Source organism: Gavialis gangeticus, unplaced genomic scaffold (assembly GCF_001723915.1).
Source record: "Gavialis gangeticus isolate Ggan-Ray unplaced genomic scaffold, GavGan_comp1, whole genome shotgun sequence".
Classification (NCBI taxonomy): domain Eukaryota; kingdom Metazoa; phylum Chordata; order Crocodylia; family Gavialidae; genus Gavialis; species Gavialis gangeticus.
The window spans coordinates 142,452,097-142,475,758 of NW_017729032.1; the positions used below are offsets into that span (position 1 = coordinate 142,452,097).

The 23,662-nt window shown below is 44.0% G+C and overlaps 1 protein-coding gene across 1 annotated transcript in view; it reads left to right on the forward strand.

Annotated features, from left to right (window-relative positions):
* TMEM255B (transmembrane protein 255B) overlaps positions 1–23,662 on the forward strand; it is a 200,997-nt gene that overhangs the window by 153,940 nt on the left and 23,395 nt on the right. Inside the window, exons 5-6 of the mRNA XM_019525435.1 lie at positions 13,336–13,416; positions 21,281–21,366. Coding sequence (XP_019380980.1) covers positions 13,336–13,416; positions 21,281–21,366 — 167 coding nt within the window. The remainder of the gene's footprint in view (positions 1–13,335; positions 13,417–21,280; positions 21,367–23,662) is intronic.

The window sequence follows — 23,662 nt, forward strand, 5'->3', positions numbered from 1 at the left end:
TTGTTCAAGTGATCAGAAACTGGTTTAAACCTGTAACAGAACAGAAATTCAGTGTACACAAACCAGTTTCAAAATGGCTGAAACTAGTTTAAGATAAACCTGGCTGAATGTAGTATCAGACTTAACTGATTTGGGTCAAACTGGCTTATGAAACTTCTGCCCGAGATCCCTTCCTTGTTCAAGTTACATCATAGTCACCAGCATGCTTTCCGGCTCTGGGCTAGGCTGTCTGCTCCAGGGACCAGGGCTGGCCCCACTCCTCTGCTCCTGAGCTGGAGCAGTGAGGGGTGGCTGACAAGGGGGTGGGGGAGGGAGCAAGCTTGGCTGGGGATGCAGCCCAGTCTACGGGGGAGGGACTGCTCACCCCAGGCAAACCCTGTCTGGGGCCAGGCAGGGGTGTTAAACACACCTTCCCTGCTCAAACTTACTGCTGGCTGCAGCTGTGGACTACAAATCCTAGCAGTATCTTGAAGAGGAAGTAATGAGCAACCCTGCAGAGTCCTGCTGCTGTAATTCTGGACTGCATATCCCAGAGACCTTGGGGAGAGCAGGAAGAGGAAGTGAACACACAGCCAGAGAGCCATGCTGTGTCACCCCCAGCTTCTGGCCTGAGCCACTGCAGGCAAGTGGCTGCATTTCCTGAATCAAAGGTAAATGTCTGTTTACTTCTGTTTCAATTTAATCTGTGCACATCCAGTCCTCTGCGGAAGTTCAAGAGCTGGGGGAAGGAGTGGGGCTGAGCAACCCAGAGTGGAAGTGACCACCACCTTCCCTGCCACCACAGCACTGAGCTGCTCCAGCTTTCCCTGTGCGGAGCATACCCCGAGGTAAGTGGTGTGGCTGTAGCCAAACTGCAGCCAAACACGCCAAAACTGGCTGTGCCCTCAGGCTCTGGAGGTCTTATCCCAGGTGGATCTATGGCCCTACGGTTTTACTCTCGGAGCGCTCAGCTCATGGGGTATACCCCTCAACTCATCTGCCATGCCTTGATCTTTGCAATTAGAGGGACAGTCCTGGAGTTTCAGCAACAACTTTCATGAGATGCTCATGCGGCAGATGTTCTTAGGGCTTCTCCTCACCTTTTACCCTTTCCACACACCAACCGGGTGTCAAATCGTGGTTTAGGCCAGGAGTCCCGGGTACATGGGACCAGGGCCAACAGCCTACTCCTGAAGCAAATTAGGTGCTTGTGCTTATCAAATATGCACTGGGTGTGTCCTTAAATGTTGTGATTACAGGTCCACACAAATCCTCATTAATTCATAGAAGCATCACCTCACCAGCTTCCCTCGTGGCAAATTCATTAACTCTTAAACATATAAATAAATCAGTTCTTTGACCCTGGATAACAGTAATTGACTGGGGCTGCCAGTTGATCAGTAGGTCAGCCCTCTCCCTGCTCAGGGTACTCATCCCCTTTCCAATTAAACCTCAAATAACAGAAAAGAAATGGCATCTTTTCAGTGCCTGGGTCTCCAGGTCACTCATGCCTCCAGACTCATGTGTGCCTCTTCTCCCATGGGTCTGTGTACAGAGGTCCATGTGGAGCATCTCTCATTGTTTGCTCCTGCTATCCGTCTCCCAGGAGTCAGGTCTTACCAGGTGGCTGAAAACCACTCCAGGTTTTCAGTCAGTGGAGCCTGTTTCATCTCCTACCTGCCCCAGGGTAGCTGGACTCTTGCTACCATGGAGTCTCTGAAGCTGCTTCTGCACTGCCCCATTCCTTCTCTGCTCACCGGCTTGGGGCCTGGGCTTATGACATCAGCCCTGATGCATACACCAACCCGCAGTGAGCACATACTTCTAAAACAGGGCAGCTGCTGTGTGCACCGCTCCATTGCCAATGCCACAACACTTGCAGGTAGGGAATAGCCATCTCCCACCCTTACCAGGCTATTGGTCACTCATAGCAAGCAGCCTGACATGCCTCCTAGGGTCCTCCTGTGCCAATATCCGTGTGCCTGGCACTCCCCACTATCACAGAGGCACATAAAACTAGTGCCTCAAACCATGCAGTCAGTCTGGCCCTGCAGGCAGTGGAAAAAGAGGTCTGAAGCAAGATGGCTGCAGGAGAGGGACTGACTGGCACCTGAGCTGCTGTTGGAGCTGCAGGTAAGACTTATGGCTTGCAGGAAAGTAAGATCCAATATGGGGATAGTTGTAGCCCGTGGGCTTGTATTTTGGTTTAAGGTTTAGACCGGTGGACTGGGTGTGGCTATAAGGGGTGATGTGGAGCCACAGAGTGTGTCAGAGGGCACATGAAAGCTTGAGTCTGGCAGGGGCACAAGGCACAGTGATGCCCAAGGGGCACAAGGGTGTTTTGGGCCCTATCAGGGCCAGGCTGAAAACACAGGCAGGCCAAAGCTAGGAGAATTAAAGCCTGTGGGGGGGTGTTCTAAAGCCAGATGGATGAGGGCCAGAACCCAAAAGAGGTAGATACCTGGGGCCAGGGGCCCAAAGCCCAAGGGGATGAGATGAGGCTTGGAGCCCATAAGTTGAGGCCCAGTACAGTGGGTCTAGGCAAAGGAGACCAGCTATAGGAATGGGGTGGAGGCTGAGAAAACCAAGGCCCAAAAAAGGGCATGAAGGCCTGAGAAGGCCTAACATTGGAGTGATTGATCTGGAACATCTGTCAGGCATGAGCATGGCTATAGAGGTGGAAGGAGGCCATGAATAGCCCTTAAGGTGACAGGTGCCCTGGGGACACAGACAGGCCAAGAGAGCCCACATAACACTTGAGGGGCAGGATTAGGACCAGTGGAGTCTGAGAAGGACCTGTTGGCCAAAAAGCAGACACGGGCTCAATCTGACACCCAACAGCAGCCTCCCTTTTTATACATCAAGTAATTACATCAAGTCATGGCAGAGAAGAGCAAAAGGAGCGTACTTAGGGAGCCAGAGTGGTACAGGAAGCATGCAGCAATCAGGGGGCATCATGGACATCTCTGAGGGCCCAATCCTGTTACAGGCACTTTCAGAGAATGACCATGCAAGTGGAAAAGGAGAGCATTGGAGTGCCCAGTCAGCAAGACATAGGTGGCTTCACAATAATGGGAAAAAGAGGGGAATCCTCCATCTCTAGGGTTGCCAACCCAAGAAAAAAAATGACAACCTGCAAACTTTTTGCTGAAATCAGACTTTTTACTGACATGTTTTAATTCATACATGTTTTACATAATGTGAAAGTAACTCTTCTATTAGGCCCTGCCCTACTGCCAAGTCCCAGATAGAAGGGCTGAGTTCAAGTTTAGGGGTTTAACACCAATTGGAGTAAAAAAGTAAATAAGTTTGGTTAAGTAAAAAGTTTTCAGTAAAAAAAAATTCTTGGATTTTATACTGCTCTTCCCCCACTAGGTGTTCGCTACTCACCCTCATGCCCCTGACCACACCCTGCACTATGCTGTTCCCCATGAGTGCACCTCCCAGCCTTTCACCCACTGGCTCTGCTGTTCCCAGCAGAGACCTGTAAAGAGCCTACTCATGTCCCAGCAGTATTATAGACAGCTCATGAGACTCAAAAGCAACAGCAGCAGTAGCATATAGGTAGAAGGGAAGGAGCTACAAAGCACTGAGAGAATGCTTTGTGTAGAATGTTGTGCTCCCACTTGGACATGAGGTGACACTGCTGTTTTCTGTCCATCAACATTGCACCCAGCTTCTTTCCAACCATGCAACTTCAATCAGTCTTGACTGCTTAGGGTTTTTATGGATGGCTTAAGTTTTTTTTACAGATCTCATAGGCCGTTTTAGCTTGAAAGTTTACTGACCATCCATAAGTTTACAGAGAGTTGGCAGCCCTGTCTATCTCAAAAGCAGCATCAAAGCCAAGCAGGAGAGGAACAGCTGTGAGATATTTGGTATTGTCCAGGTCTAATGCATTAACAACTCTAGAGAGGGCAGTATGGGTCAAATAGCCAGAACAAAAACAAGGTGTATGTAGTTAAGTCATTTTTCTTCTACCAGCCAGACCATCTTACTGTTTCCCCCCACACACATCTCAGACAAATTTTTCACAACAACTGTTTCACATTTTTCTACACAATTTTGGTGGCTTTGTCCTCTCATGTTGAGAGATTATTATCCTTCCTTTTCAGTTCCGTATTTAATTTTTCAGACCTTTGGTTTTGTAGCTATCAGTTTTGTAATGCATTGTCAGTTTCTGCTCGTAGTCAATTTCCATAGAAACTTCTGTATTCTGAGCTTTTAGAAAACAGAGTTCAGCCCAGATAACTACTTTTATTGACTATGGGCCACAATTTCTTCTCTCAGAAATAAAATCATGGAAAAGGATGAAGAGTTTAGACTACACATAGAACTCCATATGGTCACTTATGATCCCTTAAAAAATAGTGCATTATACTCCAGGAAGGAAGGGAAGGACATGGCCTTTAAAAACTTTTGCCAAACTACTAAGTCTGCCGGGAATTGCAGGTTCAAACCCTGGATCCTGGAATATGTGCTGAAAATCCAGTCATATTCCTCTGTGACTCTTCCTCCACTGTGCATCCACCTGGCCTGCTATTTGAGGGGTATGAAGGAGACCTGGTGCTCATGCAACCAGAGTTAAAGTACTTCATGAGGTCTTGCCTGAAAGCCCATCAGGCTAGCTGCAATGAGCATGACACCCAAAGCAGCAATCCCCAGCTAATGCTCACAACTGGGGCATTTTCTTTTCTGTGAAATTAGATTGGAGGAGGAACTTTGTCGTGCTACTCCTCTTTGGCAAAATTCCCTGCCCCAGATCCAATAGTCCCCTCTATGGCGCATACTGAGGGGAAACATGTAGTCACCAAAAGTCCTGGTGTTTATATTTGTGGTTCCTAACACTTGGATGGACTTTGTTCTGTCAGAGAGGATACATACATTTTCCTCTAGAGGGCACACATGCTCTAATATTGACACAGATACAGTACTTAAAGTCACATACCCTTATTTTTAAACAACGTATTAACTGCTTAGTTTGTTAAATTAATACCATTGGTTTATTTAAATTTCATTTGAGGTGGTTGAAGAGTTGTAGTTTCATGCACTATATGTAAATAGTGCATTATAAAACTGGAAGTTATGTGCTTTCTGCCTCCGAATATTTGGGTTCTGTTAATCCACCTGTTAATCCAAATTTAGATTTTTTTCCCAGTATATGGAAAGGTGTAGGAATGAAAAAGATGCTCAGAGAATTATTTTAATATTTTTATTGTTGCTTTTTGTGCCTTATTTTCTTAAGACCTACAAGTCCTAGGATATGGATGCATGGAAAAAGAGTCCAAGAGTGAGGTGTTATTACCCTACCTCCATAATTAAATTATGTAAAATAAATTGGACCAAGTCTTTAGACAGGTAAATAGCTTAATTTAGCCATGTAAGATTGACAGATTGGCATTTTGGACTAATTACCTGAATTTTAGACCCTGTTCCACCACCCGGGAGAAAAAATGGAGAAGGGGGCCCTTCTACCTTTTAGCTCAATAGCCCAGTAATTAGGGTATTTATCCAGGGAATTAGTCTCCCTCACCCAGGCAGGGCTTGAACCTATATCTTCCACTTCCTAACAGATGACCCTAGTTAACAGGTCATGATCTAGGTGTGGTCAAGGGCAGCCTCCATCTTTGCTCTTGAAGTTGGCCAAATGGACAACAAAGAAAGGAAGATATGTGAGGCCAGATAGAGTTTTGTTTAATATGAATAGTAACTCTGGCCTAGAAAGGAGTTGGCCCTCAGTTCTGGCTTCTGTCCCCGGTGCAGCACAAGCTGTCTATGCACATTATCAAATGACTGTTAAATGCAAGATGCAGAAACACCACCTGGGGCCAGATGCAGGGCCCACTTCTCTTCCTCCTTCAGTGTCAAACATTTCAGGATTTACATGGAGTTTATATACTTTTCTGTGTGGAATAAGATTATGACATAGCAGGAGTAGGTGGAGGAGGTCCCTTCTGTGGACACTCGGAAGGTCAAGGCACGTTGTGCAAGAGGAGCAGAAACTAAACTCTGTAAGTACTCTGAAGTGCCACTTAAGCTGATGAAGTTAGCTGTAGAAGTGCTACTCATGTACAGGAAACATGTATTTGGGCCACTGTGTTAAAGGTCATGAAAAATCCCTTTTGCTGCAAAAGGTTGCAGATTGAAAGCTGAGGCTTTACTGGCTCTACAGAAAATCAAACAGTAGAAGGGGGAAAATAATTATCAAAAAGGATCACACATTCCTGATTACAGAACATATCATTTTCTTCTTCATTTAGTGATTACAAAGCTCAGCTGTACAAAGAGTAATAGAATGATCTGTCCCTTGTGGATTGCTGTCATCACCTCAGTATGGAGAATGCAATCCTATGCATTTTACCCAGTTGTTCAGTAATAAACTGCTGATCAGAGACTCTTCTGAAAGTTTCCTGTCTTATTTTTAAAAATGTGTGCTATACTCATTTACATATGACTCAAGAACCAATGAGAAACTGATCATTCATAAAAGTCACTGGGATTCAAGTCTTTTCTACAGAAACCATTGATTAGCAGCCATACATCTCCTTGTCTGACTGACTGAGGTTGTCACCTTCCTAGAAGAATGGTTCTTGATTAAAAGATTCAGGAACGGCAGATTATCCACAACATCCACTTGCATGTTGTTAATATAATTTTAGGCTAGCTGAACAAAGACATGTTGTCCCTTGTACTCAGTTATGCAGAGAGCAAGCTTTGGAGTTGATGGTTTTGCCTTTGCTGTGCTACAGTAAAGACAAGATGTTTATATACTTGTTCGTATTTGCATTTGTGTTGTTGAGAAGTCAACAGACAGCCTGCTCTTGGACAGTATAAGGATATTTAGAAAGATCTGACTGTTGGTACCCAGAAAAACTGTCTCTGGAGAAGTCTTGATGATTTGGATTGGTTAATCTTGAAAAATCTTGGCAACTTTCATTAATGTGCCAGAAGTTGCCTATACTGTAGAACATAGTTTCCTAGTAGGAAGGGTCAGAAGGGACCTGAGCAGATCATCAGGGATGTTAAACTCACCCAAAGCCCCGGGCCAGATTTAGACTATGGGACTCCTCTTGGGCTGGATCTATGAAGCCAGTAGCTGCAATGTAGTGGGTCCAGTGGTGGCTGTGGTAGGTCCAGGAAGTGGTGAGCCAAGTGTCCACATGGCAAGTGGGGCTGTCAGCACATCTCTTGCTTACCTTCCTGCTGTTGATTTGCCATGTGCATCAAGGCCCTGGGGTCCCAAATTCTGCAGCAGACCATGCCACTCCCTAGTCATGCCTCCAACGTTTTCTGGTAGTCTGCTGGGCCAAATGGATTGGCTTTGTGGGCCACAGCAGGCCCATATCTTTGATAGCCCTGATATAGATTAAAAAAAACCTTCCACAGCTATTAGTCCATGGTTGGAGTCTTGGAGGGGAAAAAATTCTTTAGCTGGAAAAATCATTTCTTGTAAACTTTTCAATATATATATAGTAAAGTGCTGTGTAAACTTTACTTAATAAAGTTTATTCTCCATCATGGCCTTCAGAAATTCTAATATGGACTCCATCATAAAGGGACTATAATTTTCCTAATTTTATCTACAATGCATGTGTTTTCCAAGGAAACAAAATTTGGGATAGAAAATTTTGCTTTCTGGGTGCATCTACAAGTTGCACTACCATGACATAGCAATGCGCTATGTCACCATATGGCGCACTACGGCAACATAGCGATCACGTGGATCTACATGTGATTGGCAGCTACATCGCCGTAGCAGCACGCTCACCCAGTATAGCACACTGCTACGATGATGTAGCAATGCAATCTAACCATGTGCTGCAGACACAGTGCAGTAACCACCCATACTTCCTTTTGGAAGCACTAAACATGGCTAGATGCTCCCTCTGTACCTCAGCTGAAAAACAAACCTAAAAAACCCAATGATGTCACATCTACTGGAGAGATGGCTCAAAAAATATTGGCCCTTATGAAAATACTGCAGTGTTGTGCAGCCAGAAAAAGATAATCTGAGCTTGTCTCTATATGATTGAAAAACGGAAACTAAGCAAGACAAAAACTAGCTGCAGTTGGGCTAGAATCTCCTCTTTCTGGGTTTAAGTCTTGTCTTCCCAGCCATCTGTTCATGAGCCCCCTGTCCTTACCTACATGAATGCCGTGGGCCCCCAGAGGCTGGGTAGGCATGGTGACCACCCGCAGGCAGCAGTGTTGGTAGCAGTGGTGTGGTGGCGGTAAATGGAGAGCTCCTGCAGGTGGCTGCTGCGTTTTTAGAGGCGGGGGGCATGGCGAATGCCAACCGGTGGTCAGCCATCACCAGCAGATGCTGGCGATTAGGGGCCACCTGCAGACGCTGCTCACGGAGGGGGCAGTGGCAACCACCCGCAGGTGCCACTGGCAGCATTGTCAGCGCTTTTTCTATGGGGTGCACATGCACCCGTGTGCACCCCCTACGCAACACCAATGCTTACCTGTGTGCCAAAAAAAAAAACCAAGATGCAATAAACCTACCCATTTAGTTCTTTTTTGGTTTAGACTACTGTAGAAAAAGGCTCAGACTTCAAAATTTTGGTGAGATTAATGGAAAAAAGATGCCTAAATCTATTAGGCAATCATTAAAATCTTTGCCAAAAACCCTTATATATAACTTGTAACAAGTCCCTGTCAGGTCCATGCCAGTCAGATCCCAGAACCTCAAAGACATTATTCAACAGTGTGTTCTCATAAGGTCCTGGACTGGGTCCTGCTCGCCACAGTAATGAAAATCCCACTGACTTTCCTGAGCCAGGGTTTCACTCTGGTTGCCCCTCAGTCAACATTTTTTTGAAACTTATGTAAACTAGCTCAGTACATTGTGTAATCAGGTCCTAGGGGAAACTGCATCACTCCATCTTGTTGCTGTGGGGCTGTCACAAAGCTAGTATGCAGTCCTATTCTTTCCCTTTTTTATGCTTTTCAAAAAAGCAAAGTGGTTTGGGTAACACCTCTTAAGACAAATGGTTTGAAACAGGCTAATAGCAAAGCACCACTAGCTACAGCTCTGCTGAAGAGGGCACCACTCAAGCCCTGATTATCTGGTAAAATGAATTTGAATGTTGTATAGAAACATGTTTGAGCACCTGCGACTAGTTAGAAAAGAAAACATTATTTCATTGCTTTTGAGAACTAATAAAGAAGTGTTTTGTAGCTTTCACTAAATGTATGTGCTGCTGCTGCTGCTTCTCTTTATTACTTGCATTAGTGCAGCACTTTGCAGCCCTTGTAATCTCTTTAGCTTTCTGTTTGTACTTTGAGGTCTCTTATACACCACTGACATTTTTACTGTATGTATATGTACTTGTGCATATAATGTGCAGACACAATAAGAATGCCATCAGTCTGACTTAAAAACTTTAATTTCACCTCTTTAATTTATGTTCAGTAATAGTTGGGAATGTAACAGAAGACAGTTCTTCACGTAAATGTTAAAGCTTATGTTAATAGGTGAAAATAATGCATACTAGTAGCTCATGAGGATAAATGTATCTCTGCAAGTGCTACTTTGTTCTGTAGAAGCAAAGATTGTTATTTCAGTCTACAGATAGCCATAGAAGAAGAAATATGTAGTGCTTTATGAGGTGTCCAGCAGGAATACTTTCACAGCTTTGAAACATGGTTCATTTGCCTTTGTCATTAGATGGAGCAATAAAATCATAAGACCGTTAATAAAGTATGACATGCTGTAGGATAATTTTAAAATACTTTTTAATGCCTGTGGAGTTATATTATGTATGTCTTGTTCATTTGAATTAGTTTGTCTTAATTTTCAGACAGATTGCATGATCTCTGTGACCAGTTAAAAAACTAATATTCAGAATTAGTTGTCAGCACTCGTAATATATGTGTACAGTCAAACCTGGATTACTGCACACTTGGATTATTGATTCATTTGCATGTCTGAATAAATTAAGTACTATCTAATGTTTGTTTTTCTGATGGCACATTGAACTGTTTAAGTCCAACCTTTTTCTCCCTAAAACTATTTTAGATTAGCCAGATACACTGAACACATAGATGTATGGAGAACCCTTAACAGTGATAATGCTATCTACCTCTTATATTCAGAAGACTTAATTGTCAAGATTAAGTGCATGTAAAAATGTAGGTAGTTACTGTATCCGCAACTGAATGAACTGTGTTCATGGTGGCCAGTGGCAGGTCAAAGTCTTGATTTTTCTTCTACATAACATTCCCATAAAACAAGGGTGGATCTGAACAGCTTAATCAATCGATCCTGTTCTGTGAGACTAGTACTGCTCACAGGAACAACCCAGCACGTCAGCTGTATCTGATGGCCAAAGAGCAACCTCTCATGTCCCTTGGTGGCCAAAGTGATAGTGAGGCAATTGGCATTAATTTGGTTCACAATTTGAAGTTTGCCTGTTTGCTTTTTAAATATGAAGATGAGATGGGCAAGAATAGCATGTAAACTAAGAGATTAGAGTTCAAGGCCTCCTCCTAAGTGGTAATGGCAGAAGGGGAATTTTCTTGCTTTCTCTAAAAATGCACAAAGCCAGCGTTGTTTGAAAGCATAGGCACTGTATGCCTGCTGGAGCCATTCCTACTGTGCTGGATCTCGGCACTAAGAAAGATTAGCTCCAGATCCTCCATTATCTGATATGGAGCATGGTGTTGTGGTAGACATAATGATTAACAATTTTTAAATCTCTCTGTTAGGAGGATAAAACATTCTGTTGTTGTGCATATTGTCTGTTACGCTCAGTATTCTCTCTCTTTCCTCCTTTCTCCCCTCGCCCTGCTCCTCTTCTTTCAGGGAGTGGAAGAAGTTCTGGCTAAACCTAATGTTTTCCTGGATTTAAAAAAACCCCATTCTTCTACTCCTGCAAGTGCTAGAAATGGCACGTTGTTTGCATCACTCTGGTATTTCCTCCCAAAGAATCAGAGTTTTTGGGAAAAGGTTTTCTTCTTGGGTGGTATAAATAGATGTTATTGGATGCTCTTAGACGTCACCCAGCAATTGTCTTCAGGCTTTTACTTTGGCTTGCCAGAAAAATCAGAAGGTCACAGCCAGAAAAACAGTAACATGATGAATGAGTACTATTAATCTACCTGTCTATGTTCCTGCCAGGCTTGGCATTTTCCCTGGTTGCCTTGTTTGGTTTTATAGCTTTATTTATACAGTTCACAGTTCATTACCAGATAAATATAATATAATGAGAACAGATCCTAACTAGCAGAAGCCTGTCTTCAGCTTTCAGCCTGTCCCCGAAGCAGATCTATAGTTAACTGAAACCAAGGCTGGCACAATGAAGGACAAGCAAGGCAAGCTTGGATTTCCTAGTGATGGTTTTATAGCCCCTATACTTTTGCAGGAAGGAAGATATTAGTGGATAATGGTGATCCTAACTTCCTTCCTTGCATTTGTCATACTGACTCTGAGTCTAGGGACAGACATTCAAAAAGTCTGAGCCTGAATTGAGTCAATCTTTACAAGTTAGTCTAAACTGCCCAGGCTGAACCAGTTTGTAACCACACACAAATCCTCTCTGGACTGAAAAATGCAGGCATATGCCTGCAGTGGATCAGGCTACAAGCTGGAGGGGGGGGGTAGTCCTCCCTTCCCTTCCATAGTGCTGAGCTGATGTGGGTGTGGCCAGGCCCCAGCAGGATGCTCTGATTATGGAGGGGTCCCCCCCTCTGGTCAGCGAGGGAGCCAGCAGGGATTTGCACAGTGTTTACTTGCACAGCATGGAGCTACAGGGGGAGCATTTATCACCCCATCAGTAAAACAAAAGTATCTCTCATTAGTTCAAGCTCTTCTTAAACAACTTTTTTCCAAGGAGGGACATTACCAGCTACCTGTCGATTAGCTCCAAAGAGCCGTAAGCAGACACTGCCTGGTCTGTCCTTGCCCTGTCTCCCACAGCACAGATGGGACTGTAGCCAGCATGTGGTATGCTAGCTAATGCTGAGAGGTGTCTGTGTAAGGCAGATTGGAGGGGGGAATCCCTGCTGAAGCAGGGAGTAGGGAGGGGGTGAGCAGGAGGAAGCCAGGCAGACACCCTGTACCTGCAGTCTGCTGGAGCTGCAGCCAGGCAGCAAAGGGGAGGGGCCAGCCCTGCTGGGCTGGAGCAGAGAGCAGAGCCCCATCCAGAGTTGCAAAGCATCTGGGATTCTGGGGAATTCTGATTTAATTTAAACCAGGAAGGTGTCTGGGACAGACATTTCATAAACCAGTTTGAGTCAAATCAGTTAAGTCTGATACTACATTCAACCAGGTTTGTCTCAAACCAGTTTCAGCCATTGTCAGACCAGTTTATGTGCACTGAATATCTGTTCTGTTACAGGTTTAAACTAGTTTCTGATCATTTAAATCAGTTTATGTGTAGTGTCTGTCCCTACCCTTAGGGTCTGTCAGCCGGCACAGGCAAATCTTGTCTGGGAATATATTTTGGGTACATTTAAGATAATTATATTCTTTGCAGATATTTGTGAACAGAAATAGAAGCAAAATTGACTTACAGTGAATTGCATGCTTGACTCTAGATTTCTTCCCCCATTAAAGTTTTAATTTCTTCACTGTTTTTGGACTTTTGAATGCAAAGAGCTCCAAGACCCTGTTTTAGTAAAAATTAAGTGTTATAGCTTACATTATTTTCTGTGTCTTCTCTATAGCTGTAGACATGTTTAAACCCTTTCCAAGTAAGATAGTATACCAAATAAGAAATAGCCAACTAAATGTTGCTTTTTATGTTTGATTTGGGTAAGACCCTTATCCTGATAGGTTAGACTGACTAACCTAAAATGAATAGTCTTAGATTTATCCTAATCTTGTATGGAACAAGGCAAATATGAAGGGGAAAAAGTATTAAACAACTGAGATGCTGGTCTCTCAAAGGAGGTCATTAGCAGGGATCCTGGTTGTTTCTGATAAAAAATAAATCTCCAATTTTTAAATTAAAAAACCCCAAATCCACATTTTTTCATGATCAGAATGAAACATTACTAATAGAGAGATAGATAGTGTTGTTTCATTTTGATCATGGAAAACTGTGGATTTGGGGTTACTTTTATAAATCTGAAAATTGGAGATTTTTTTATCAGAGAATATCATCAGATCAGTTGAAAAAAAAATATTTTTGTCCCTCCTGGAAATAGAGTGGATAGTAAGAGGAAGCCTTTGTAATGGGGTTGAAAAGAAAACAGCCTTGCAGTGTGCCTAACTGGTTGTCCAACAGGCTGCTTTGGTTTCATTTCCAGAAAACTGTGAGAACCTGAAAGCAGTGGAGGTGGGAGAAACATTGTGCCAGCCTGTTTAGTATAGACAAATGCTTTTATCTGTACCTTTCTTTGTTACAGGAACCTAGGCCGTTGTATAACAGAAGGTGCCAGTTTTATTCAAGTGGAATAGGATTCTTATATGATGCCTACCAGACAGAGGTAAACAAACATCTCTTATTTCTTGTGTGGCTTTCTGGGTAGGTTTGGGCTGTGGGCTCATTAGAAACCTGAATATGCTTTTCTCTAAAGAGCAAACACCAGTGAATCAAATTCATTACTCACTGTGTGTTTTTGAGTTGGTGATAATATTTATATTAAGCATATTTACTTTGGAAAAGGAGCAATTCTCATTCCATCTTTATTATGTAGCGGTCTGCTGGAATATATTTGTTACATTTGTGTCTTTCTCTAAAGAGGCTTTTGTTAACTAGAGTTCTCTAGCAAATAAGTTAGTTAATTTATGTTGGGCAGAAAACTTCAAATCTCCTCTAGGTTTATGTGGCATGAGCAAAGAACATGGATATTTTGTGTTCTGCTTTTTTTATTATGGTGTTAAAATGGCAGGAAGTGTGTCCATATACAAATTCAGTGCTTCTTGAAACCATCTTGACTTAGTTTCTCTCTCTCTTTTTAAAATTTTATTTACTGTTACTATTAATTCTGTAGGGTTTGTTTTTCAATCTGGGATGCTAACTTGGTGGCAGTGAAAAAGAAATCAACCAAAGTAGAACTGAAAGGAACCATGTAAGAAACTGCTAAGATGAAAATATTTGTACAATATGGGAGAATTATGAAGAGCAAACCCCCTCACTTGGTAACCACACTGGTACATGCTTGCGGATGGTAAAGCAGTCTCAGACATTTTAAGCATCCAGTCTATTTTTGATCAGCACAAAGTACTGGATCCTGGTTTTCTCTGATTTTAAAAAAAATCTATGTTTTATACACACACACACACACACACACACAAATAACATAGATTTTAGTGGTGTTTCATTTTCATTATGGAAAAATGTGGATTTTGGGTTACTTTTTTGATCCAAAAATTGGGGATTTTTTTTTATCAGAGAAAACCAGTATCCCTGGTTCTTATCTTTAGCATGCAGCCTACATGTACCCATATTGAAATAATACCAGTAGCATTTGCATCCTTTATGAGTCCATAGTATAAGGGAAGGTGTCTCTTTCAGTCTGTAGCTCCACTTTTGTTTTTGGCAGGTGGTTTTGGTTGGTTCTCTTCATATTGACAGTGGCTGGTGATGTGCTCAACGTAAATGTCCCATGACCATCTGATGATGACCAGTACCATGAGGTGTTTCATCAACTAGGAGCAGTGTAAAAGTATTCTGAAAGTTTTCAGGCTGCTCCTGTCACTCGGGTCCACATGCTGAGTGCACCAATGGTTAGCTCTAGGGCTGTATGAAACAGCTGTGTTTCGATTTGGTTTGAGATTCGGCCATTTCGGAGGATAGTGATTTGTTTCAGTGTTTCGCATCATAGTCCTGGGCTCCCCCTGCACTGGCAAGTAGCAAGCTTCTGTGGCTGGGAGCCTGCAACTGATGGGGCTCATGGCTGTGGGGGCACCCCATGTGCTCTTGTGGCTGGGAGTCCCATCAGCTGACAGGACTCACAACCATGATGGAGCATCTGGCCACACATTCAGTTAATGGCCTGATAGGAATCAGCCACAAAGTGATTACACACTTTTGTGGAATAACTTTGTGGTTTATTTCTCATTTTATCACACCCTTAATTGATTGAACATGTGGCTGGATCACAATTTAAGATGTGATTAACTCAGTCAGTACCTACCAAGTAAATGGAGCTTTCTGATTGCTAAAGTGAAGCTGATTAAGCTTCTCTGCAAGTAAGCTCAAGCACATCACTTAATGTTTTAAGGCAGGGGTTTCAGACTAGTGCCTTGGCCTGGATCTGAACCACGGGGATCCTTGTGGGGATCCAGCCGCAGCATCGAGTCCAGTGACAGAAGTGATAAGAGCTCTGGTGGTGGATCTGTGGGGTGGGTGAGTCAAGGAGCAGTGGCAATGAGCCAAGGCCAAGTGGCCTTAGATTTAGCCCACTGATGGCCAGGGTCATCCTTGGCAGACTGAACAGAGAGGGTGTACAGGCCTGTGTGCTGTATGTTTGATACCCCTGCTTTAGGAGATTGGAGGTATTTGACTGTATCTAAAGATTTTAAGAATGCATGAAGTTGAGAAGCTTTGACCTAGACCTTTTTTGGCAAAATAAAAACTATGTTTCTGTAGCATGTTGGTTTAAGGCCTAAAGAATAACTTTCTTGTCTGGTCATCCACTGACATGTTTTTCCAACTGCGCTGATCTGGACCTAATTCAGAGCTAATGATCCATAGCTTTCAAGTTTGGCTTTTGTTTTCTGAACTCAGCCAACTGGTAATCAGTTGCAATACTTCTTACCAAGAAGGCCAATTGCTTGTTCTATAAAATGTTCCAGGGCACTAGTTTTGTTCAAAATGCCATTTAATAGTATGCAACAGGTATATGGCTTGCCGAGTTTTCTCAACATATTACTTTTCTTTGCCAGAAGCGGATACCATTTGATTTTTTTTTGTAGCTATTGTGAGGTGAGAACATCTCTCAAGTTGGTGCTGGGGAGATAGAAAACCACAAACTTAAGAAGCCTAACAGTCTGGCCTCTGACATGAAAAAATAGGATTTGGCATGCAGAGTACCCACAAACATCCTGATCCTACCCCCCAGCTCCTCCTGAGCATTTATTCACTCATCTCATAAAAAGAGTGCCTGGCCCTCTCTTGGTTCTTCTTGCACCTTAAAAAAAACCAGTTATAAAGATGGACAACTCCAGTAGCCCCTTCACCCAGTAATTAGCATGCACTGTAACAAAGATGCTAAAACATGTTTTAGATCTTATTATTCTCCCTCTAGTGTCTTTCCAACCCCTTGCAGCCAGGGCAAGTAAAGCTACTTTGCAGCATGCACTAAGAGTTTATAAATCAGGACTATTTGAAATGAAGAGTTCCTGCTGATCTCAACACTGGGGCTATGTCACAGGGAGGTGGCTGGTCTTTCAGGTACATAGATCTCAGACCAGTGTGAACATATTGGTTAAGTTAAAAATGGAATATTAAATTTGACGCAGTAAGTGCCCAGCAAGATGTCCCCAGTAACTTACTGGGGCAAGATGTCCCCAGTAACAGATACATTCTGCACTGATTTTTCAGTTTTCAGATACACTGAAATTGTGTCTGTCTGATGTCTGTGGAAATATAATTTAATCTGGAGCCCAGTAAGACTGCTGCCATTGTTGGAACTAATGGACCTCCTCATGGAGTGTGATATTAGTTCATGTTAGGAAGGGTGGAAGAATCAGACTCTTGGTAATTCTAAGGTTCATTTTAGCTATGTAGCTACACATTTGCTCAACTCCAAATGATTTCAAGTACAAAAATAATGGCAAACAAAAATATCACACCAGGAAGTTGTTTTTTTAGTGCAACCTATATCTCAAATTGACCTTCATCAGAACTTTCACTTCACAGTGTACCCTCTCTTATTGGATCGGAGCATGCGTTTTGTTTTTGGGACTTCACAGGGGTATAACCTCACCCAAGAAAAGAGGTTTGACACCTATTTGAATGGACATGATGGAGGGACTAGGACGCAGGGGTTAGACTACATGAATCCTGAGGGGTGTTTAACCCCCAGCCTGCAGGCCAGATCTGGCCCCTGGCACTAGGTCATTCAGCTTGTGGAGCTGCACACAGGCACTTTGGGATTCCCATGGGCTGTGGTCCTGTGCACCATATTGGCTGTGCAGGTACTGATTCTGGCATGTGGAGCTAGGCAGGCTCAGTGCAAGACTCAAGGGTACCAATCCCAGTGGAGGCAGAGGAAATTGGGATGCAAGTCCCAGTGGGATCCCAGCACATGGGGCCTGGTGGAGACAGCACCAGGGCACCAATCCTGGCACACAGAGCTAGGGACAGTATCCCAGCATTACTCAAACACAGTTGTCTTAGAAGGCAGTTGGGTCCAGACTGATGTCCTTATGAAGTTTTGACAGGGCTTGTAGAACAAACCTTCAGTGTAACGTAGAGACATACCTCAAGTTAAACATGTGTCTCAACTCTTACTGGAATCTGCTGCCTATGCCACGTGATTATGGCTTGTCAGGTAGTTTGCATATATCAGCTGTCTTTTATTTGAGATATCTACCTAGACCAGGGCAAAACATCTGGCCCATGGATCTGTGTTTTCTCCCTCACAGGGCTGGAAATTTGGTGGTTGGGCAAGCAGTGTTAGTGTTAATCACTGTGGCTCTGGGAGCTATGGCAGCTTGTTTCACCTAATTTCTGACCTGTGGGCAGTCCTGCGGGCTAGATCCAGAGCACAGCACCATGTCATCTGGCCTGTGGTGGGACAAGCAGTGGTTGCCACAGCTTCTGAAGCTGTGGCAATTAATGCTGATACGACTTGTGCCCTCCCAAACTTCTAGTCCCATGGGCCAGATGACAGTTCTTTGCTCCAGATATGGCCCATGGACTGGCTCTGAGCTGCTCATCTGGCCCAAGGCACCAGATGAGTTTCACACCCTTGGCCTACCCCACAGGCATGCTTCTTTCCTTTTTCTTATTTCTTCTTCTTTTTCTGAACAATTTTCAGCCACTGACAGCCCTTTGGTTTCAGTAGAATTAAGGTGCTAGTTAATGTGGACATTAGTGATAGATTCACGCCATACATGGGTATTCTGTGTGTTAAGCCTTGTTTTTGGATTCTTATGATTGGACTGTTTCCCTTCTGTTTTGGCTGCTGCACTTCGCCACCCTCGCGGTTCCACTTTCAGAGATGTCCTCATAGGTCCTGTGAGGCAAGTACATCACACTGCATCCACGTCTATGCCTGACTTCAGGGGAGCTCCCCATAACAGTAAAGATTCTGACGGGGCCATAGTCTTGGTTTGCACTTTTGGCTGCTGTCCTAGAATACAGATGGGGAGAAAACACTCACTGATGATCCCTGACCTTCCAGAGTTTGCCTTCCGCAGTTTCAGTCCCTTCTTGATTCTTTATTCATTATTTGCTTTCCTTGTGGACTTTTCATTTTCTTCCACCCCAGTCTTCCCTGCCCCTTTTTGTCTTTGATCTTTTTAGATTCTCCATAGTTATCATGTTCTCTGACTACCCACCCTAAGCCTTGTTCATTAAAAGTAGGAAAGCTCTTCTCTTTCTAGGCCCTAAATGTTCTAGGATTTTCTGAGCCCCCCCCCACTATTATTTCCACTACTCAAAGAAAAACCCTGCCTATTCTCACAGTTTTCCTGTTAAGCCACGTTTTAAAAGTAAGTAGAGCTTTCTTTGTACATGGGTTTTTGTGTGTACAGATGACCTCAGCACTTTTCTTTCTCTCAAGAGAGAAGTCACACATTAGAGAAGTCCCAGGTTTCACACCAAAGAGTGTACAGTGATTCAGACCTCCCCCCAAAAAGCAGAAGCTTGCAGTTCACAATTTCAGTATAAGAGATTATTTAAAAAAATAATATATTGATGAATGAAAATGTGTCAGAGAGCACTTATCAGACATTTTAAAAGACAGTTTATTCCTAAATATGTTATTATCATATGCAGTCAATAGTCAATTCTTTCCATTGTGCAAACTGAACCCTCTGAATGGTTACAGCATATTTTCTTTATATATATATATTTTTTAAAAGATTTAAATAATATATCTTCAAGGATATGAACTGTTTTAACACTGACAGCATTTGCACTATTTCAAAACTATTAACAAAGCTGAAAAATTTCAGTAAGAATCTTGGGCATAAAATATTACAGTTAGCTTCTTATGTCAAGTAGGAATTATGTACGCTTACTGCATTTAAGGGTCATTAACATGATTTCTTGTCTGAGTGGAGTGTGACTCACGTGTGCCTGCATTTATTGTTCCAACATCTGTCTTCTCTCTAGAGTCCATATTCACACAAATGAGCCTTTTTTATTTCAGTACTCCAGACAGCCTCCTGTAAAGGGTACTTGTCTGCTTAATTACTTGAAATTTTTCCCTGTTTTTTTGTTTGTTTGTTTGTTCGAAACTCTTGATTGTGGTGTAATAAAGGCTGAAGAATGAAGGAATAAGAGAGAGCATTCTAGTTAGAGAAGCTTATTATTATTCACCAGACAATTTATTCCTCAGTGGTCAGACCCGCCATACCATGCTTCAAATGTACAACTTAAAATGGTGAACAGATTTCCTCATACAGCTTCAAGACACCAAAGGAGCTCAGTAACTTTTTAGGGGAAAATATTTCCAGTTTTGTTTTTCCACTGTAAATACAAAATGTTCTGTCATCATAGAATCAATCAAAGGAAAATAGGGTTCGAGGGAACTCACAAGGTCATTTATTCCAGCCACCTGCTCAAGGCAGGACCGTCCCTAAACTAAATCGTCCTAGCCAGGTATCTGTCTAATCTGTTTTTGAAAGTTTCCAAGCAGGGAGATTCCACACCTTCTCCGAGGAGCCTTTTCCAGTGTCTGACTACTCTTGTAGGACACAAAGTTCCTCCTAATCTCCAACCTAAATTTCCCCTGCTGCAGCTTCAGGCCATTGCTCTTACTCTTGCCTCCTACAGCCACAGAGAAAAGCCTATCTCCATCCTCTCTATAATCACCCTTCAGGTACTGGAAGACTGTTATCAAATCCCACCTCAGTCTTCTTTTCTTCAGGCTAAATAACTCCAGTTCTGCTAGCCTTTCCTTATAAGTATTGCTTCCCAGGCCTCTAACCATTTTTGTTGCCTTGTGCTGGAATCATCCCAAACTGACCACATCTTTCTTGAAGTGCGGGGCCCAAAACTGGGCACACTACTCCAGGTGAGGCCTCACCAATGCTGAATGCAGCAGAAGAATAACTTCCCTTCATTTGCAACTCACACTCCTGTTAATATAACCTAGGGTGTTGTGTGTGTTTGTGTGCATCATGCTTAGACGGTGAGTTGAAACTCTGGCAAGGAGTGGTTTGTACAGAAAGGATGATGCCATCATTTACTGACATTTTAATCTTGGCCTACCCAAAGTGGTATCTAGATAACCTGTCAGACATGTTGCCATAGTCCCACTATGACTTTTATGCTGATTTCCTTCCATCAGAGATTGAAGACTGTTTAAGTGGATGTAGGATTTAGTAAAGAGTGTACAGTGTGCCACTCCCTTCGACTGTGGGGGGTGGAGGCAAGGTACCGTTGGAGCTCCCAGGCTAGCAGGGGGCCGGACAGGATTCATGTCAGATTGTCTTGGGCTGTCAGGTTGTTGTCTATCCTAGATCTCAGTGTTGACACAAGAAGTGGGGACCCATCTGCCACCACTGCTGACCTGGGCTTGGGGGAACCCCCAGAGCTGCTCCTGCCCTGCTCCAGTGGAGTCTGTGGGGAGCAGCTGTGTGGGGTGCTCAGCTTACTGGGGACAGCGGTGACAGCGGGCAGGCCCTCCTTTCCTGTATGTGCTCCCAGCCTGACCACCTGAGAAGCAGGCACTGCAAAGAGGCACCTAGCCTGTTGCTATCCCTGGCCACCCCATGGCTGAAACATGGCAGGAGCAGTCTTGGGCTTCCCTCTATGGCCAGACTGTGGTGGGCAGTGGCAGTGCTGGGCAGGTCCCTTCTTTCTGTATCTGTCCCCTCCTGCCTCCCCCTGGGGAGCCGGAGACAGTGGCCCTTCTGGAGCAGGTGTCCCAGGATCAGGGACCTGGACTCCTGAGATCATCTGTCATGAATCCAGCCATGTTTCCTTGCATCCAGGGGCTCCATGCATTGGATGTGGTGAACAATTCATGGATTGAGGGAGGGACGTATTGAATGAAACATTCCAGGCTAAATGGGGCAGCATTCTTCAATGCAACCATTCAGCTGCTTAGGAGGAAACAAAATGTGCAGATGTTTTTGTGATCAGTGGGATAACTTGGAAACTAGTGGTCACCAGGTACTATACCTGTTGGCCTCTGCTTAAAGAACTGTCCCCTCTCTCTTCTCCAGGTAATGTGTTACACCTTAAACAGCAAATGCCAGCTTAAAGTGAAAAGTAACACATGCTACTGCTGTGACCTTTACAACTGTGAAAAGTAAGTACCTCCAAAGCAGTACACATCAGTAATACAATGTATTTGTACATCTGATCTGTTTCCAAAAGGCAGATATTTACACTGAAACCCATATTCTGGGACTCAGCCCATAGCTGGATATCAGGCCATACACTGGCAACCACCCTGTGGAAGACTGAAGGAGCCCTCCCTTCACATGTCATAGGGCAGTTGTAAAGCCTGTTGAATTACCAGTGCCTACAGCTGTCCCTCTTCTGCCTGCAGCACTCTTTTGAGAGGACAGGGGACCATACAGTCACCATGGTAGATGATAGATATGGAGCTGTCCCCATGCATTCAGTCACATAGTAGTGTGTGTTGGGCTCTGAACTGCTAAGTGTCATAGACTCTGCCAATTCCTTCCAGGGCCAGCATCAGACATGTTGGGTAGAGATGAAGGAGTGAGTCCTTTCTGCACCCCAACTGCAAATTGGATGGGGTAATGGGACCCCTGTGATCTCATGCCATGGGGAATTAGTCTGAGTGCTTGCCCTTAGAAGGAGACTTAGATGTTGAATATGCTGGCTCATGGAGTGGGGACTCCATGCTTGGTGGAGGTGGAGCCAGGATTTTCCTCTCTGTGCTCTTATTACTTTTGTGTTTTTATTTAAAAAGCATTGACGGGTTTTGTCAGGCAACCAGGCTAAATACATGGTAGACAGCCTTGTCAGGATTTGTGTTGACCTTGCACTAGTATTTTCCAAATTGATTTAACTGATCCCTTTTTGAACTAGGGGAAGCAAAATTACAGGATAGTTTCAAGGTGCTAACATGTTAGGCAAAGCAAGGGCAGTCTTACAGGTATCATCTTTACACGCTCAAGAGGTTAAATTCAATAGCCATAAGGCTAGAGAAGGTACAAAGAGAATGCTTTTTAAATACTGTTTCTTAAAGATCTTAATTTTAATTCATTGTTACCAAACCACAGGCTGAAAAAAATATGGCGATGAAAGTACCTGAACAGGGTAGTCAGGTAACAGTGGACCAAGTCCACAAAGGGCCCTAGACATAGTGATGTTCTGTATCAACAGGGTTAACTTTTAATTTGCCCTGCCCCGTGAGTCAAATTAATTTAGGGGATGAATTAGTTCGGGAGACCAGGTTCCCAATACAAAGCAGGGGTAGAGTGCAGGGACTAGGAATGGGACTCCTAACCAAAAGCCTGGAAAGTGAGGAGCCATCTAAGAAAGCAAGTAAAGAGAGGGGTGGGCCTGAAATCCTGCCTCTCTCCCAAACATACTTACCTTGGGTTATAGACCTGTTGGAGACAGGGATTTACAACCTCAAACTTCCTCTTGCTCTGAGGTGCCCAAGACTGGGTCAGTCTCTTCTTTTGAAGGATAGCCAAGGAGGTTCTGCCTATGTTCACCTGGTCTAGTCGGTAGAGCACTTAGGAAGTGAGAGATCCCTGGCCTCTAAGCCTTTTAGAGCCCAGGGGATTCAAACCTTGCAGCTGCATCAGAAAGAGTGCCCTACCCCCAGGCTACAGGGTTGGCTGGGAAGAGAGAGAGTCTCCACTCTCCTTGTTGCATTCGCACTGTGGCTCAGGTTCAAAACTGAGGACTGAAAGGGAGAACAAGCAAAAGGGTACATGCTGGAGCTTGTGGACTTGGGCACTTACCTGGGAAATAGTTTCCTAGATTCCCATTCTTGCTCCCAATCCTTGGCTGGGGATTCCTTTAGAAGGAGGGCCCTTGGCCAGTGGCATAACTAGGGTAGGGTGACTGGGGCAGCTGCCCTGGAAGCCGATTTGCAGGAAGGGGAGCAGAAAAGAAATGGCTGCTGGCACAGCCACACAATCAAATCAGCAGCACAGTAGCAGACAAAAGTCACCACTTCCCCTGCGTGTTGCAGTCACCTCTGGCACCTAGCTGCGTTGTTACACCTCTGTCCATAGCAGCCCCATGGAAGAGAGGTGGGCACACTCTAAGAGCAGGTTTTGAATTACGGGGGAGCTCAGGGAGGCTGAGCCCCCCCATAAGAAATGAAAACCTCACTGTAAGATTTGAAAATCATAACCTGGACAGTCTCTGATTTTATTAGGGCAGATGGGCAGATTTTATTAGGGTAGTTGGGTAGTTGGGCAGCCCATTTTTTTTTTCCAGATAAGTGGGGAGCCGGAGGAAAAGCAAGGGCAACATTGGAACCCTGCTGAACCAGATGGGCCAACTGACACCCAGGAAAAAGCCAACCTATTAAAAGGGTACTTTGCATCGATCTTTCATCAGTCCCATGGGACACCCATGCCCGCTACGGGACAGGGAGGTCCGGGTGAGGG